Genomic DNA, 12,328 nt, shown 5'->3' on the forward strand with positions numbered 1-12,328 from the left:
ATGGCGTGCGCAGGGAAGTCTGGGACAGCGGATGAACAGTGGGCGGTGTGGGCAGGCAATGGTGTGGGTTAGGTTAGGTTAGGTCCAGGAGCAGAGCCAGGTCCGGACAGGACGGGGGATGGAGCGAGCTGGGGGAGAGCCGGTTGCAGCTGGCGGCGAGAAAGGGATCAGGGCTCGGGGGAGGGCGGGCTAGCGAGCGGCCGCGAGTAAGGAGGGAGGAAAGGAGATGGTTGGAGTGGACGAGGTGATGAGGTGGAGAGGAGAGGTGGTGGTTGAGAGGAAGAAGAGGAGGTGAGGAGCCACTGCCTTCTGCGAGGGCGTGACTTGGACTTGACCGAAATCAGGCCTGCGATGCTACTATTGCGTGCGAGGGCGAGGGCGACAGGAGGGCGCGCTCATTCTGCCGCTCCGCTCCTCGACGGCCACAACCACGGTCAATGTACATGATGCATCAACGAGCCAGGTATTCCATCTGCTCATCCTCCTCAACCCCCGTCCGAAAATAGGCACATCGCCACTTGAATTATTACTGTGCTGCCCTGCCCTGCCCGCCTGCCCGCCCAGCCAATTCCCCTTCGGACTGCCCCCCACGCGGGCGGCCTGCTCAATCACCACCTTCTCCAGGCCCGCAGTCCTCATTTTGCTGCTTCGTGGCCGAGCATGTTGGAGCACCGTCACATTGTCAATCAACGGCAGAGAGAGGCTCGAAACCTCGATCCGCCATATGTCGTTTCGATGCACTCGCTCCTGAAACGGGTGCTGACGACGCCTGGTACCGGGCTTGAGTGAATGAGGCTAAAAAAACGGGAAGGACACCACAGAGCCAAGTCAACAATCCATCCTCTTCCATCCTGTCACACACATGCTATCACAACCTACTTTTGCTTGCCGTACCGTACCTCCCGTACCGTACCGCTCATCACCCAACTCATCCTTCCTGCGTCATTCCTCCATGTGCCGTCCGTCCCTCTAGCACAACTACTACACCTGTCGCGATCCAAGGGTTTGCGCGCGCCCGTCGCCTTGTCGCGCAGTAGACGACGCTTATCGGAAAAGCTTGTGTTGTCCAAAAAATCACCAGCAGTCCAAGATCCGACCCGGGGTCTAGCCTCATCACTATCAAATTCCCATTCCTCGCGCTACCTACCTTTTCTGCGCGTTCGCCATGCTTTGTACCAATTGAACCAGCAACTGACCCCCACCGCAGCCCCTATCCCCAATCAGGCAACCAGGCAGGACAACCGGCCGGCCGGCCGCCCAGGCACCCTCACTATTTTCTCTCAGGCACTGCATACGATGCCATTGAAGGGCCTGCCTCCAGTCAGTCCTCCAAGCAAATAGCACCAGTAATCACGGCAAATGTCATATAATGCCATGCCCGCCGTCATCTCCCGCGTCCTCAGGCAGGACGGCTCCTCCCTGCCTCTGCTCTGCCACAACGGCGTCTCGTCGGACATGAAATATTAGCCACAGAGATAGGTAACTGGCAGAACAAAAAAAAAAAAAAATCTGGACGCCACACCATCATTGTACTTGACGGGACCCCTTCTCTCAAGTGCCTGGCCATATTCCCGGCGCAATCTCCGCTTTCTTCATGCCTACCTACCTGCCTGCCTGACTACGTGCGTGCGTGCGTGCTGGGGTACGACTACCATTGTCCACCCCTATGTCGCACCCCTCGACCGCGCCACTGACCCCGTGGAACAGATGTCCGCGCGTGTGTGTGTGTGTGGACTGGGCGCGGTGCGTCTGTCTGGTGGTGGCATGGCATGGCATGGCATTCCCGTTCCGCCACGGGGTAGGGAGACGCGTCTGTTGACTGCGTTCTTTGTTCACGCGTCCGCGTTTGACGCGTCTGGGTAGGAGACTGGTGATGGCTATTCATTCATTGTTTGGTGGGATTGTGATTGAATTATTTGTCTTTTTTCTTTGAGTCTACGTGTTTTACCGCTTCGAGTTTCTACCTAGTCTGTCGTTGCTCCAAATCCCAAGTCGATCTCTCTCTCTCTCTCTATTCATCCGCCTTTGGCTTTGGCTGAAGTCGTTGCGATGCTTGCGTAGGTCTCGTGTCCTGTGTCCCCTTTGCTCTACGTCTGTTCGTGTTTGTGGCCCTGTCCCACATGTCTGTACGTCCAGTCAGCGGGACGGATGCAACAACACTCAGCTTTTCCGCGTGGGCAACGCCGTACTCTCGGAAGGCGTAGGCAATATACGAGGCTTGCGTCGACTTCTTCGTCAGCATCCCGTATCCATCTACGTCGTTTGGCTCATCTCATCTCTTTCACAGCAGCAGCAGTCGACTCAGCGTCTGTTTCTCCCAACACAACTCAATCCTGTTACACCTTCAGCCTTCTCTCGCACACGCCTCACACGCACACTCAAAGCCCCAATTCTTCCTCAAAGTGGCTCTCCTCTCGTCGCGCGGCGGCATCTTCCTTCCCTCAGCGCCCCCCAGATAGCTAATCGTCAACTGGTCGCCGCGGCGGACGTCGGCGGCGGCCCAAAAGAGCCACGCGCGGCCCTCGCGCCGCTTGCCGACCGTGGGCGCGCACGCGTGGTTCCAGTAGCTGGCCGCGCTCCACACGCCGAAGCCGAAGAACTCGGCCCCGTCCGGATCGTCCAGCGAGCGGAGTCCGAAGCTGTTGTGGCTGTCGCGCGCCGCCAGCGTGCGGCACGTTGTCGACTCTGCCGCAACTCCCAGCAGTGATTCTGGGACCACGGCGACTAGCTGCAGGTACGATGTCACGTGTTGGGCCAGGTCGAGCGGCGATTTGTACGGCGTGGGGTTGGAGGCCAGGGCGTCGAGGGCGGCGTAGGACGAGGGGCGGTGGGCGCGCAGCAGCAGGCCGCTGAGCAGGAAGGAGAGCGTGTCGGGGGTGGCGGGCGTTTTGAGGACGGCGGCGAGGGCGCGTTTGGAGGGCTTGTTGGCGGTTTTGCTGTTGCGCGCAGCGAGGATGAGGGAGGCGGTTTGCGAGGCGACATCCCACGCTGCGTCTATCTCCGCGACGGTGGGTATAGGGGCGTCTGTGGGCGCATTAGCAAAGATACAGGCAACCAGAGCCCTATCACGGACAAGAGGGATTGGTGTTGGGCAAGGGGTAACGAAAAAACCACCAACGTACCTGCATCGCCCATCTCCTGCTCCCTCGGCCGACCTTTGCACAACCTCTCGACCGCGCTCCAAGCCGCCACGCCCTCGTCGCCCTGGTGCCGCCGCCACCGCTCGTGGCACTCGGCGCCGCAAAACGCAAAGCCCACGCTGTTGTCGCGCAGCTTCCACTCGCGGCCGCGGTCGTACGCGAAGCACCAACCGCACAGCTCGCGCCGGTATTCGCGCAATATCACGTCGGCGCTCGGCGCCTCTACCGTCAAAAGCGGCGTGCCGGCCGCAATGTCTTGGGTCGCAAAGACGCCGCGTCCCGCCAGGGGCGTCTCGCGCACTTCGAAGAGCGCCGACGAGGGCGCGCCGGGAGGAGGGAATGTGGACGAGGTCGGGTCGTCGAGGCTTGTTGTGGACAGCGAGTAGTCAATGGATGACGAGGCGCTCAGGGCCGGGCTGTCGGCGACGGCCACAGCAACTGCAGCGTCCATGGTGACCGTGTGCATGGCGTTGGAATCCAGTTGCCGTCTCGTGGGTATCCAGGAATGTGGGTCTGGGAGCGTGGGAGCGGCTGTCCGGTCGACGGGCTTTCAAAATCGGTGATGCCAAAGGGAAAGAGATAAGACAAAATCTTCAATCACGTTCGTTCGTTCATATGTCTCTGGAGATAGTGGGATAGCCAAAGTAAAGAGAGGAATGCATTGCGTGTCGAGGCGTAAGACTTGGGTGGTATGCGAGTGCTGGTGGAGCAACAAGCAGAGGTGCTCCGAGAGACGAGATAAGGGAGAAAGAAGAAAGGAAGACAGTAGAGAAGAAAGGGAAAAGAAAGGGAGGAAGAAGAACGCAAAAAGAACATGAGAGCAAAGCAGCAAACGCGGTACGACAACGGTGGGAGAGAACGCCCAACGAGCCAACCAAACGCCGTGCAATGGCAAAAAAAGAGAGGGACCGAGCGAGAGCCACGAGCCACGAGATGGTGGCACGGTGCGGTGGTGCGTGGGCAGTCTGGAACCGCAAGCTCGCCATGACGCATCTGGCCAACCAGAGTTGCGCGTGTGCTTTTTCTTTTTTGTTGTCCTGTTTGTCTCCGCCGGGTAACCCACCTGTATATGCCCGTCGGCGGGTCTTGGTGCTCTCTCTCGACTTTCTGTTCGGTCAATCGGAGAGAAGACAGAGCACACGAGAACCGGACGACGCCCCGAACGCATGTAGCGTAGATAGCGGGCGACCAAAAAGAAAAATGCTGCGAGACAAGACTTTGCTCTTTGCTTAACCATTTGCTTTGGTCCGATGACGTGCGGCAGAGGGCGCTGAACCGCGGCTCATCCACCATCTTGTCTTGTTGAACTGAGCCTGGTCTCCATCGTCGGCACCTGTAGTAATGTGGTGATGGACCTGGGTGGCGGGCCGTGGCGAGGGAAAAGGGCCTTTCCTTCCGCCCTGTGGCCCCGTTGTTGAGCCTCACCCGTCGCCCTCGGCCGGACCGTCCGAAGGCTGGGAGATTGGCTGCGTAGAGCCATGGAAGCGTGTCCATTTGTGTCCTGGTTGTGTTTTTTGGATGTTGAACTTGTTGTGTGGTGACAGATGGCGTTGAGAATCCGAGTAGTGATTTGATGGTCCAGCCAGGAGAGAGGTCACGCACGTTGCTGCCATCTTGGCCCATGCAGCTGATCTGTCGACCTCACATTTGACGCAGTGTTAGGGTGTTTCTGGGTACATGTAAAGATGTACTCGATGGACGGACGTCAGGCTGATGCAGGCATCAGACAGGCATTTGGCCTTGACGCGTCGCCTGCGCCGTTGCAACGCTACACATCCCATGAGCAAGTCCGATCTTCACAGGCGCCTTTGTGCTAATGTCGTTCGGACACATCTCTCGCCTCGTCCCCGGAACAAAAACATCAAAAGCTGAATCGATTCCTTTTGTGAACATTGAATACGCCACGTCCACCAACGAACCTAGCTAACGCCATTGGTATCGTGACCTGACTTGACCGAAAAAACTTGAAGCGTACCAAAACAACGAAAGAGACTATTACAAGCCGACAACTCAACTATGCGTCGCCCTCTGCGGCCTTGCTAGGAGACTGCGGTGGCTTCTCCTGCTCTGCCTTCTCTTCGCCTCCACTCTTTTCTTGCTCGTCCTTCTTCTCCGCCTGCGTCTCTGCTGCATCTGGCGTGGCGTCTTTCTTCTCCTCCTTCGCTTCAGTAGCTGTCGCTGTACTCTGAGTTGCCTTGCTCTCGTCTTGATCTTTCATAGTCTCGCCTTCTTGCTTCTGCGCGGCATCCTCCTTTGTAGGTTTCTCAGGATCCGACTCTCGTCCAGTCTCAGGCTCAGCCTCTCCCATTTCTACGTCTTCATCTGCAGGTGCCTTGGAAATCGATTCTTGGCCAATCAAAGACGCAGAAGCGTCAGCAACTGCAGGTGGCTGGTTTCGCGGCTCAGGCGACTGGTTCGAAGTGGGCGACGAGCGCTCCTCTGGGGCACCGGAGGGTGCTGACGACTCTGCAGCAGGAGCATTGGCAGTTTCAGCAGCTGGAGCATCAGCCTGGGCAGGTGCTGCAGGTGGTGATGCTGGGGGAGTCAGAGCCGAGCTTGGTTCCTCAGTAGCAGGAGCTGCTGGGCCCGGAGAAACCGAGTTCTCTCCAGAGGCCGGAGCCTCATCTTCAGGCGCGTTCGACATCTCCACATCACCATCTTGATCCGCTGCTCCAGTGCCCGAAGCGACGTCGACTGCGGGAGATTCGGCGCCTGAGCCTCCCTGGCTGCGCGACGCGGCTTCGGTAGCGCCTGCAGTTGGACTCTCCCTCTTTGAAGATTTGCCGGTGTCTGGTGCTTCATTTGTGTCTTCGGCGCCATTTGGACTTCCAGGTCTGTTTATCGGCGTCTCGTTTCCGTCATCGGCGTGAGCGTTGGGATAGTCCATGATGTTCATCCGGCGCTTCTTGCCAGGCTGCTTCCGCACTCCTTGCCGCTCATTCTCCCCTTCGTCTTCACTCTCGCTGAGCTCACCCTCCTTCTCAACGCGCTTGTCCCATCGGTGCTGGGTGTACCTGACATCTGGATTTTCGTCCTCATCAAGATCATTCATCTCATCCTCGGCCTCGTCGTCCATGCCAGGCATCAGTGGCGAGCGGGGGACATCGGTCATTTGAACGGACGGTGCAAATGCGGTGCGCTTGATGTTCTCAATAACCTGGGAGCGAATCTTGTCGAGGTACTCGGGCGAATTGGCATTATCCATGTTCGAAGGGCGGACATCTAGTTGGTAGTCGGGTCCAAAGTACTGCGCCAATTAGCATTTCCTCAAACGATCTGTGCGGCCACTTACTTCGTAGTAGTCGTTGAATGGGAGTTCAGAGCCTAATTCTGAACCAACGAGTTGGCCCGTCTCGAATGCCCACGTCCGCGCAACATTGCGCATTGTGTAACCACCACCTCCAAGAACCAATACTGGCAAATTGAAGCCCTTGACAAAGCGAACGCAGTTTGCGTGTCCCTTCATGCTCAGGTTGAACGCACCCAACCTATCACCAGACAGACTGTCTCCGCCACACTGCAGGACGACTGCCTCAGGCCTGTACCAGTCCATCACCGCTTTGATAACTGGCTCAAAGATGCTCTTGTACGTCTCGTCCGTAATGCCGTCGCGGAGGGGAAAGTTGACGGCATAATATTTGCCATTGCCAACACCAATATCGCGAAGCTCGCCAGTTCCCGGGAAGTACTCGCCGTACTTGTGGAAAGACACGGTCATCACGCGATCGGTCGTATAAAAGGCTTCTTCGACACCGTCGCCGTGGTGTACATCAATGTCAATGTAGAGGACGCGCTGCTTGAAACGGAGGAGCTCAATGATTCCAAGAACAATGTCTACGAAGATTAGTAAATGTTATAATTTCAACCGCTGAAGAGCATACGTACCATTCACGTAACAAAAGCCGCTGGCTTCACTCTTTTTCGCGTGGTGGAGACCGCCCGCCCAGTTGACGGCCACATCGCACTTGCCCCGGTTCAGCCTAGCAGCGCCCTCCATGCTGCCGCCCGCGCTGATACCGCAGTACTCGAACAGGCCGTCAAAGACTGGACAATCGTCTCCCACGTTGAAGCGACTTTGTTCTTTTGAAAAGTTGTCCATGTTGTCGGGCGTGACTTTTTGCAGAAAGTCCACGTACTCGTCAGTGTGGAATTGGGTCATTTCGAACTTGGAGGCAGGTTTGGCGCGCTGTCGCGATCGTTAGCAAGTTCTCGTGTATCAGCCATGGACAGGAACACTGACATAAATCTCGAGCTTCTTGTACAAGCCATAGTTCATAATCAGGCTGTGAGTGACGCGTATGCGGTGTGGTTTCATGGGATGGCCCGCAACATAGGCATAGTTCCCAACATCCGAATCGTAGAAGTAAGCGACCTTCTTGGGCTGGGAGCTTCCGTTGGTGTTGAACTCGTCCAACGGAGGACCGGAGCCCACCATGATTGCGATTAGCGGGTGTGCAAAAAGAGAGGGAGATAAAAGGTAGGAGAGATGCTTTTGGAGCTCCAAAAGACGCCCTTGTCAAGAGACGAAGCAAAGTGATCTGGAACTTTGGACGCGAACATGCGCCTACATCAGAAGGCCCTAGCCTCAGGTTGGCGGGCGGTAAGGTTAGCAGTGGCAGGGGCGCGTCGGCGAAAACCACTCCCGACCGCCGCCGCCGCCTCTTGCCGCTCTGTATCCGTACCTGAGAGCTTGGAGCTACCACGACCTCCACCAACCGCACTCAATCTTCACATCGCAACGCCAGATCTTCTCTGGTCATCACCGCCAAGATCCTCTCATCTCCCCCGCTTCTTTAATCTCCGCTTGCTCGACCTGCCTCTCTCGTAATATCGACCCACAAATAGCTTCATCAACATGGACCGACTAAACCGGATGCTGGCCGCCGCGCAGGGCATGCGTGATGCCGGCCCAGCTCAGGTATGCTTCCTCTGCGATCGCCCAGAGTCTCTGAAACGATGGAACCCTTCCCGTACCCTCACGGGTGGTACGCGGATTGGTACTTTGTGCGCGCGTTGCCTCACTACAAGTTGCGCTATCTCGGATTGTGCTGATGATGACGGCAGGATACCAACCTCATCGACAACTCCGAGACCGTCTACATTTCCTCCCTCGCACTCCTCAAGATGCTTCGGCACGGACGCGCCGGTGTACCCATGGAAGTCATGGGGCTGATGCTGGGAGAGTTTGTCGATGACTACACCGTCAGAGTTGTGGACGTGTTTGCCATGCCCCAGAGTGGTACTGGCGTCAGTGTCGAGGCCGTGGATCCTGTGTTCCAAACCAAGATGATGGACATGCTGAGGCAAACGGGACGGTGAGCAGGGCCATGGGGTAAAGGTAGTTGCGGAACTGACAGCTTCTCGCAGGCCGGAGACCGTCGTCGGATGGTACCACTCGCACCCGGGTTTCGGCTGCTGGCTTTCCAGCGTCGATATCAACACCCAGCAGTCTTTCGAACAACTCACTCCCCGCGCCGTCGCTGTCGTTGTAGATCCCATCCAGTCCGTCAAGGGCAAGGTCGTCATTGACGCGTTCCGCCTCATCAGCGCCCAGACCCTGATGATGGGCCACGAGCCCCGCCAAACCACGTCTAACCTCGGCCACCTGAACAAGCCCTCGATCCAAGCGCTCATCCACGGCCTGAACAGACACTACTACAGCATAGGCATAAACTACAGGAAGACTGGCCTGGAGGAGAACATGTTGATGAACTTGCACAAGCATGTCTGGACAGAGGCTCTCCAGATGGCGGACTTCAAGCAAGAGGGCGAGAGAAACGTCGACAAGCTGCAAAAGCTGGTCGGCTTGGCAGAGGGCTATGAGAAGAGGGTCAAGGAGGAGACGGAGTTGTCCAAGGACCAGCTCAAGACAAGATACGTGGGCAAGGTGGACCCCAAGAAACGTGCGTATCCGTGCTATATTCGACTGGGCGATTGCTAACATTATTCCCCAGACATTGAAGATGTCGGCCAACAGCTCATCGAGGACAACATCGTGGCTGTGTCGCGACAGATGATCGACAAGGAGGCCTGTCTCCCCAAGAACGGCGGCGCAAATGGTGCAGTCAATGGGGAGATGGAGATTGACGACGAGTTGTAGATGACGATTCCTTCTTGCTTGATTTCTAGCATGGGGCGCCGGACAGGATAGAGCCAAACACGGCCAATGGCTAACGCCATAACGATCAAATCTTGCTTCATATAAAACGTTCCCAATTGTGTTTCCCGAAAAGCGCTAATCGTTAGAACAAACGCTCAAATCCGAAATGCAGACATGCGACACCGTTGCCAATCCGCTCCGGGATCCTCGCTCCCATGACCTTGGTTACATGATCGTCAGGATTCTTGGTCGTGCTCGCGGTTGAATCTCAATAAAGTCTCCCAAGCAGTCGTAACATTCGTCGTATCGTATCACCAATCGGTCCACGACCATCTCTTGTTTCTTACTGGCCAGATTTGCTTGGATCCATGTCACTGGCCTGCCAAAGTAGAGCCAAGAGTTTGAACTAGTTACTTGGGGCGTTTCCGAGTAGAGGTCAATTTGGATGACGTTTTTCCGGCCCTTTTTCTTTTGTCGATGCTGTTTGATGTAGCATTTGTGTTTGCAGATTTCGACGTGAGCTTCAATGTGTCTGCAGGCATACTGATATTCCGTCTTTTTGCACATCTCTGTCCCCTGATTAGTTAGTGTCTTGGGCGGGGTCTTGACTGGAAGTAGCAGTACCTGAAGCGGTGAATGCGCAATTGGCTCCGCTTGTCTCCAATTCTTTCTTCTGGTCGTTCAAGCTTCTTGTCAAAGCAGAGATATTTGTGGGGCGTGAGGGACACCGGGATCAGTTCTGGCTCGTTTCTGGTTGCAGGGGAGAGGACTACCAGGTGCTATTTTATCTACACCGCTGCGTAGCCAGGTACAGGTACTTGGTATGAGCCACATTTTGCTCCTGTAGAGGGTCAGCATGTGCATCTGTAAGAAAGTAAAATCCTTGGTCCTCCATTTGCTATGGGAGTTGCGTGACCGCAAGATGCTCGTCCTAGATGGTGTGTGTCTGGGGGCAGCTGACCGCCAAGGCTGGGGATGATCGACGTCGCTCCGCAGCATTCCTTCAAACCAACCACTCCGCAACTCTCTATGGATCCACGCTAAAGACGTTTACGAACCTGTCCTACCTGCGAGCATTCGATTCCATCGCCAGTGAGCCTGTCATCACTCACGCGCGACATTCGCGACCACCTCCACCATGGCGCGCCCGCTATTCGAGCAACGCCGTGCCTCCTCCGAGCATACCAACGACCGTGGTCTGGCCGAAGAGGATGCTCTGCTTACCGGAGAGCACACGCAGAAGTACGAACCCCCGCACAGCAAATGGCAAAAGATTCGAGAGGTTGGCCTCTTTGTCTGGGCCCTTCTCGCCACAACCATCGTCATCATCCTCGCCGTTGTCGTCCAAAAGGAGCGAACCACGGCGGCACCAACGCCATTGCCGGACGGCAAGCGGAATCTTATATTCATGGTGTCGGATGGCATGGGACCGACTAGTCTGAGTCTAACCCGGAGTTTCAAGCAATATGAACATGCGGAGCCCTGGGACAACACCCTCATCCTCGACGGACACTTGATCGGACAGTCGAGGACCCGAAGCTCGAGCAGCTTGGTCACGGATAGCGCTGCTGGAGCGACTGCTTTCTCATGCGGACACAAGAGTTACAATGGAGCGATATCCATGCTGCCAGACCACCAGCCCTGCGGCACTGTGCTGGAGGCGGCGAAGAAGGCTGGATACATGACTGGACTTGTCGTTACGACGCGGATTACAGACGCTACGCCCGCCTGCTTTGCGGCGCACGTGAACATGCGTTCGGAGGAAGACAGGATTGCTGAACAAATGGTTGGAGACTACCCGCTCGGTCGCGTGGTGGACCTGATGTTGGGTGGCGGGAGATGCCACTTCCTCCCGAACTCGACCGAAGGATCCTGCCGTGATGACGATAGGGACATCGTTGCGTATGCGAAAGAGCAGGGCTTTGACTACGTCGACAGCAGAAACGGATTTGATGGACTCAAGATGGGTGATGCCGTCAAGCTTCCTCTCCTGGGACTGTTTGCTGGAACGGACATTCCCTACGAAATTGATCGCCGCAATGAAGCAGACATCTACCCATCTTTGGACGAGATGGCCAGGACGGCCATGAAGGCATTGAGCGACGCCACCAGGGACAGCGACAAGGGATTCTTCTTGATGATTGAGGGCAGCCGAATTGACCACGCCGGCCACGCCAACGACCCTGCGGCTCAGGTACACGAAGTACTGGCGTACGACAAGGCCTTTGCTAGCGTGCTGGAATTCCTCGAAAGGGATGACACTCAGGGCGTCATGGTCAGCACGAGCGACCACGAGACCGGAGGCCTCGCTACTGCCCGCCGTATGTTCCTGACCCTTGCATGGCAATGGCACGCTTAGGTAGCTAACCGACTCCTGCAGAACTTCATTCCACCTACCCCGAGTATCTCTGGTACCCTGGTGTCCTCTCCAACACGTCTCACTCGGCGGAGCGCATCAGCCTGAACTACAACAAGTTCCTGTCTGGTCAACCCAAGAAGCCCGCCATTGAGGCATGGGTCCGGGAAAATCTCAAGAAGGGTCTCGGGATTGAAGACGCTGATGACAGCGAAGTCAAGAGCCTCGTCAACAACCCAGCCCTAGCCCCTTACACCTTTGCGGACATGGTCAGTCGACGCAGCCAGATCGGATGGAGCACGCATGGCCACTCTGGTAAGTCAACCCTCTGTCCCCACGCACCAATTGCCGTTGCTGACAACGACTCCCAGCTGCCGACGTCAACATCTTTGCCTCGTCCCCCAAGGCCGCGGCGCCGCTCGTCGGCAACCACGAAAACACCGAGGTCGGCGACTTCCTCCGCAACTACCTGGACGTCGACGTTGAGGCCGTCACCAAGGAGCTCCAGGCCAAGGGCACCAGCTTCGTCAATGCCCTGGGCCAGGCGGTCAACTGGATGGGAGAGGTGCCCAGCCATGACGACGAGCACGGCTGGGAGGACCACCTCGACCACTACCAGCATGACTTTAAGAGGCACAAGAGGTGTGACATTTGCGGCGTGTAGATCGATGCTATAGGCCCAGCAGGGGCTTGGGCGTCTTTGCCCCCTTTTCGAACTTTGTAGTTTTGAGA

The 12,328-nt window shown here is 56.6% G+C and overlaps 7 protein-coding genes across 7 annotated transcripts; 4 read left to right on the plus strand and 3 right to left on the minus strand.

The window, feature by feature from the left end:
* The first annotated feature begins 445 nt into the window (after positions 1-445).
* On the plus strand, positions 446-1,508 carry BKA78DRAFT_312863 (uncharacterized protein). The gene has a single exon (XM_066888336.1). It carries the CDS (start codon positions 790-792, stop codon positions 1,339-1,341), a length of 552 nt encoding a protein of 183 aa, XP_066745952.1. The 5' UTR covers positions 446-789; the 3' UTR covers positions 1,342-1,508.
* Positions 1,375-1,863, plus strand: BKA78DRAFT_312865 (uncharacterized protein; the record flags this gene model as incomplete). Its single annotated transcript, XM_066888337.1, has 2 exons — positions 1,375-1,443; positions 1,480-1,863. 2 exons carry the CDS (start codon positions 1,375-1,377, stop codon positions 1,861-1,863), a joined length of 453 nt encoding a protein of 150 aa, XP_066745953.1.
* A 481-nt stretch (positions 1,864-2,344) lies between these two features.
* Positions 2,345-3,591, minus strand: BKA78DRAFT_249324 (uncharacterized protein; the record flags this gene model as incomplete). Its single annotated transcript, XM_066884464.1, has 2 exons — positions 2,345-3,024; positions 3,123-3,591. The coding sequence occupies 2 exons, from the start codon at positions 3,589-3,591 to the stop codon at positions 2,345-2,347; spliced, it is 1,149 nt and encodes a 382-aa protein (XP_066745954.1).
* A 40-nt stretch (positions 3,592-3,631) lies between these two features.
* Positions 3,632-4,958, minus strand: BKA78DRAFT_126597 (uncharacterized protein). The gene has a single exon (XM_066882530.1). The coding sequence runs from the start codon at positions 4,761-4,763 to the stop codon at positions 3,738-3,740; it is 1,026 nt and encodes a 341-aa protein (XP_066745955.1). The 5' UTR covers positions 4,764-4,958; the 3' UTR covers positions 3,632-3,737.
* Positions 4,959-5,154: 196 nt separating this feature from the next.
* On the minus strand, positions 5,155-7,575 carry BKA78DRAFT_250052 (uncharacterized protein; the record flags this gene model as incomplete). The annotated part of the gene is made up of 4 exons (XM_066884530.1): positions 5,155-6,387; positions 6,433-6,974; positions 7,026-7,326; positions 7,381-7,575. 4 exons carry the CDS (start codon positions 7,573-7,575, stop codon positions 5,155-5,157), a joined length of 2,271 nt encoding a protein of 756 aa, XP_066745956.1.
* Positions 7,576-7,995: 420 nt separating this feature from the next.
* BKA78DRAFT_249118 (26S proteasome regulatory subunit) lies at positions 7,996-9,240 on the plus strand (the record flags this gene model as incomplete). The annotated part of the gene is made up of 4 exons (XM_066884443.1): positions 7,996-8,058; positions 8,205-8,455; positions 8,508-9,043; positions 9,095-9,240. 4 exons carry the CDS (start codon positions 7,996-7,998, stop codon positions 9,238-9,240), a joined length of 996 nt encoding a protein of 331 aa, XP_066745957.1.
* A 1,138-nt stretch (positions 9,241-10,378) lies between these two features.
* BKA78DRAFT_250126 (alkaline-phosphatase-like protein) lies at positions 10,379-12,260 on the plus strand (the record flags this gene model as incomplete). Its single annotated transcript, XM_066884536.1, has 3 exons — positions 10,379-11,561; positions 11,621-11,911; positions 11,968-12,260. 3 exons carry the CDS (start codon positions 10,379-10,381, stop codon positions 12,258-12,260), a joined length of 1,767 nt encoding a protein of 588 aa, XP_066745958.1.
* Positions 12,261-12,328: the final 68 nt, after the last annotated feature.

This window comes from Phyllosticta capitalensis, assembly GCF_038381095.1.
Source record: "Phyllosticta capitalensis strain CBS 128856 chromosome Unknown BKA78scaffold_4, whole genome shotgun sequence".
NCBI lineage: Eukaryota > Fungi > Ascomycota > Dothideomycetes > Botryosphaeriales > Phyllostictaceae > Phyllosticta > Phyllosticta capitalensis.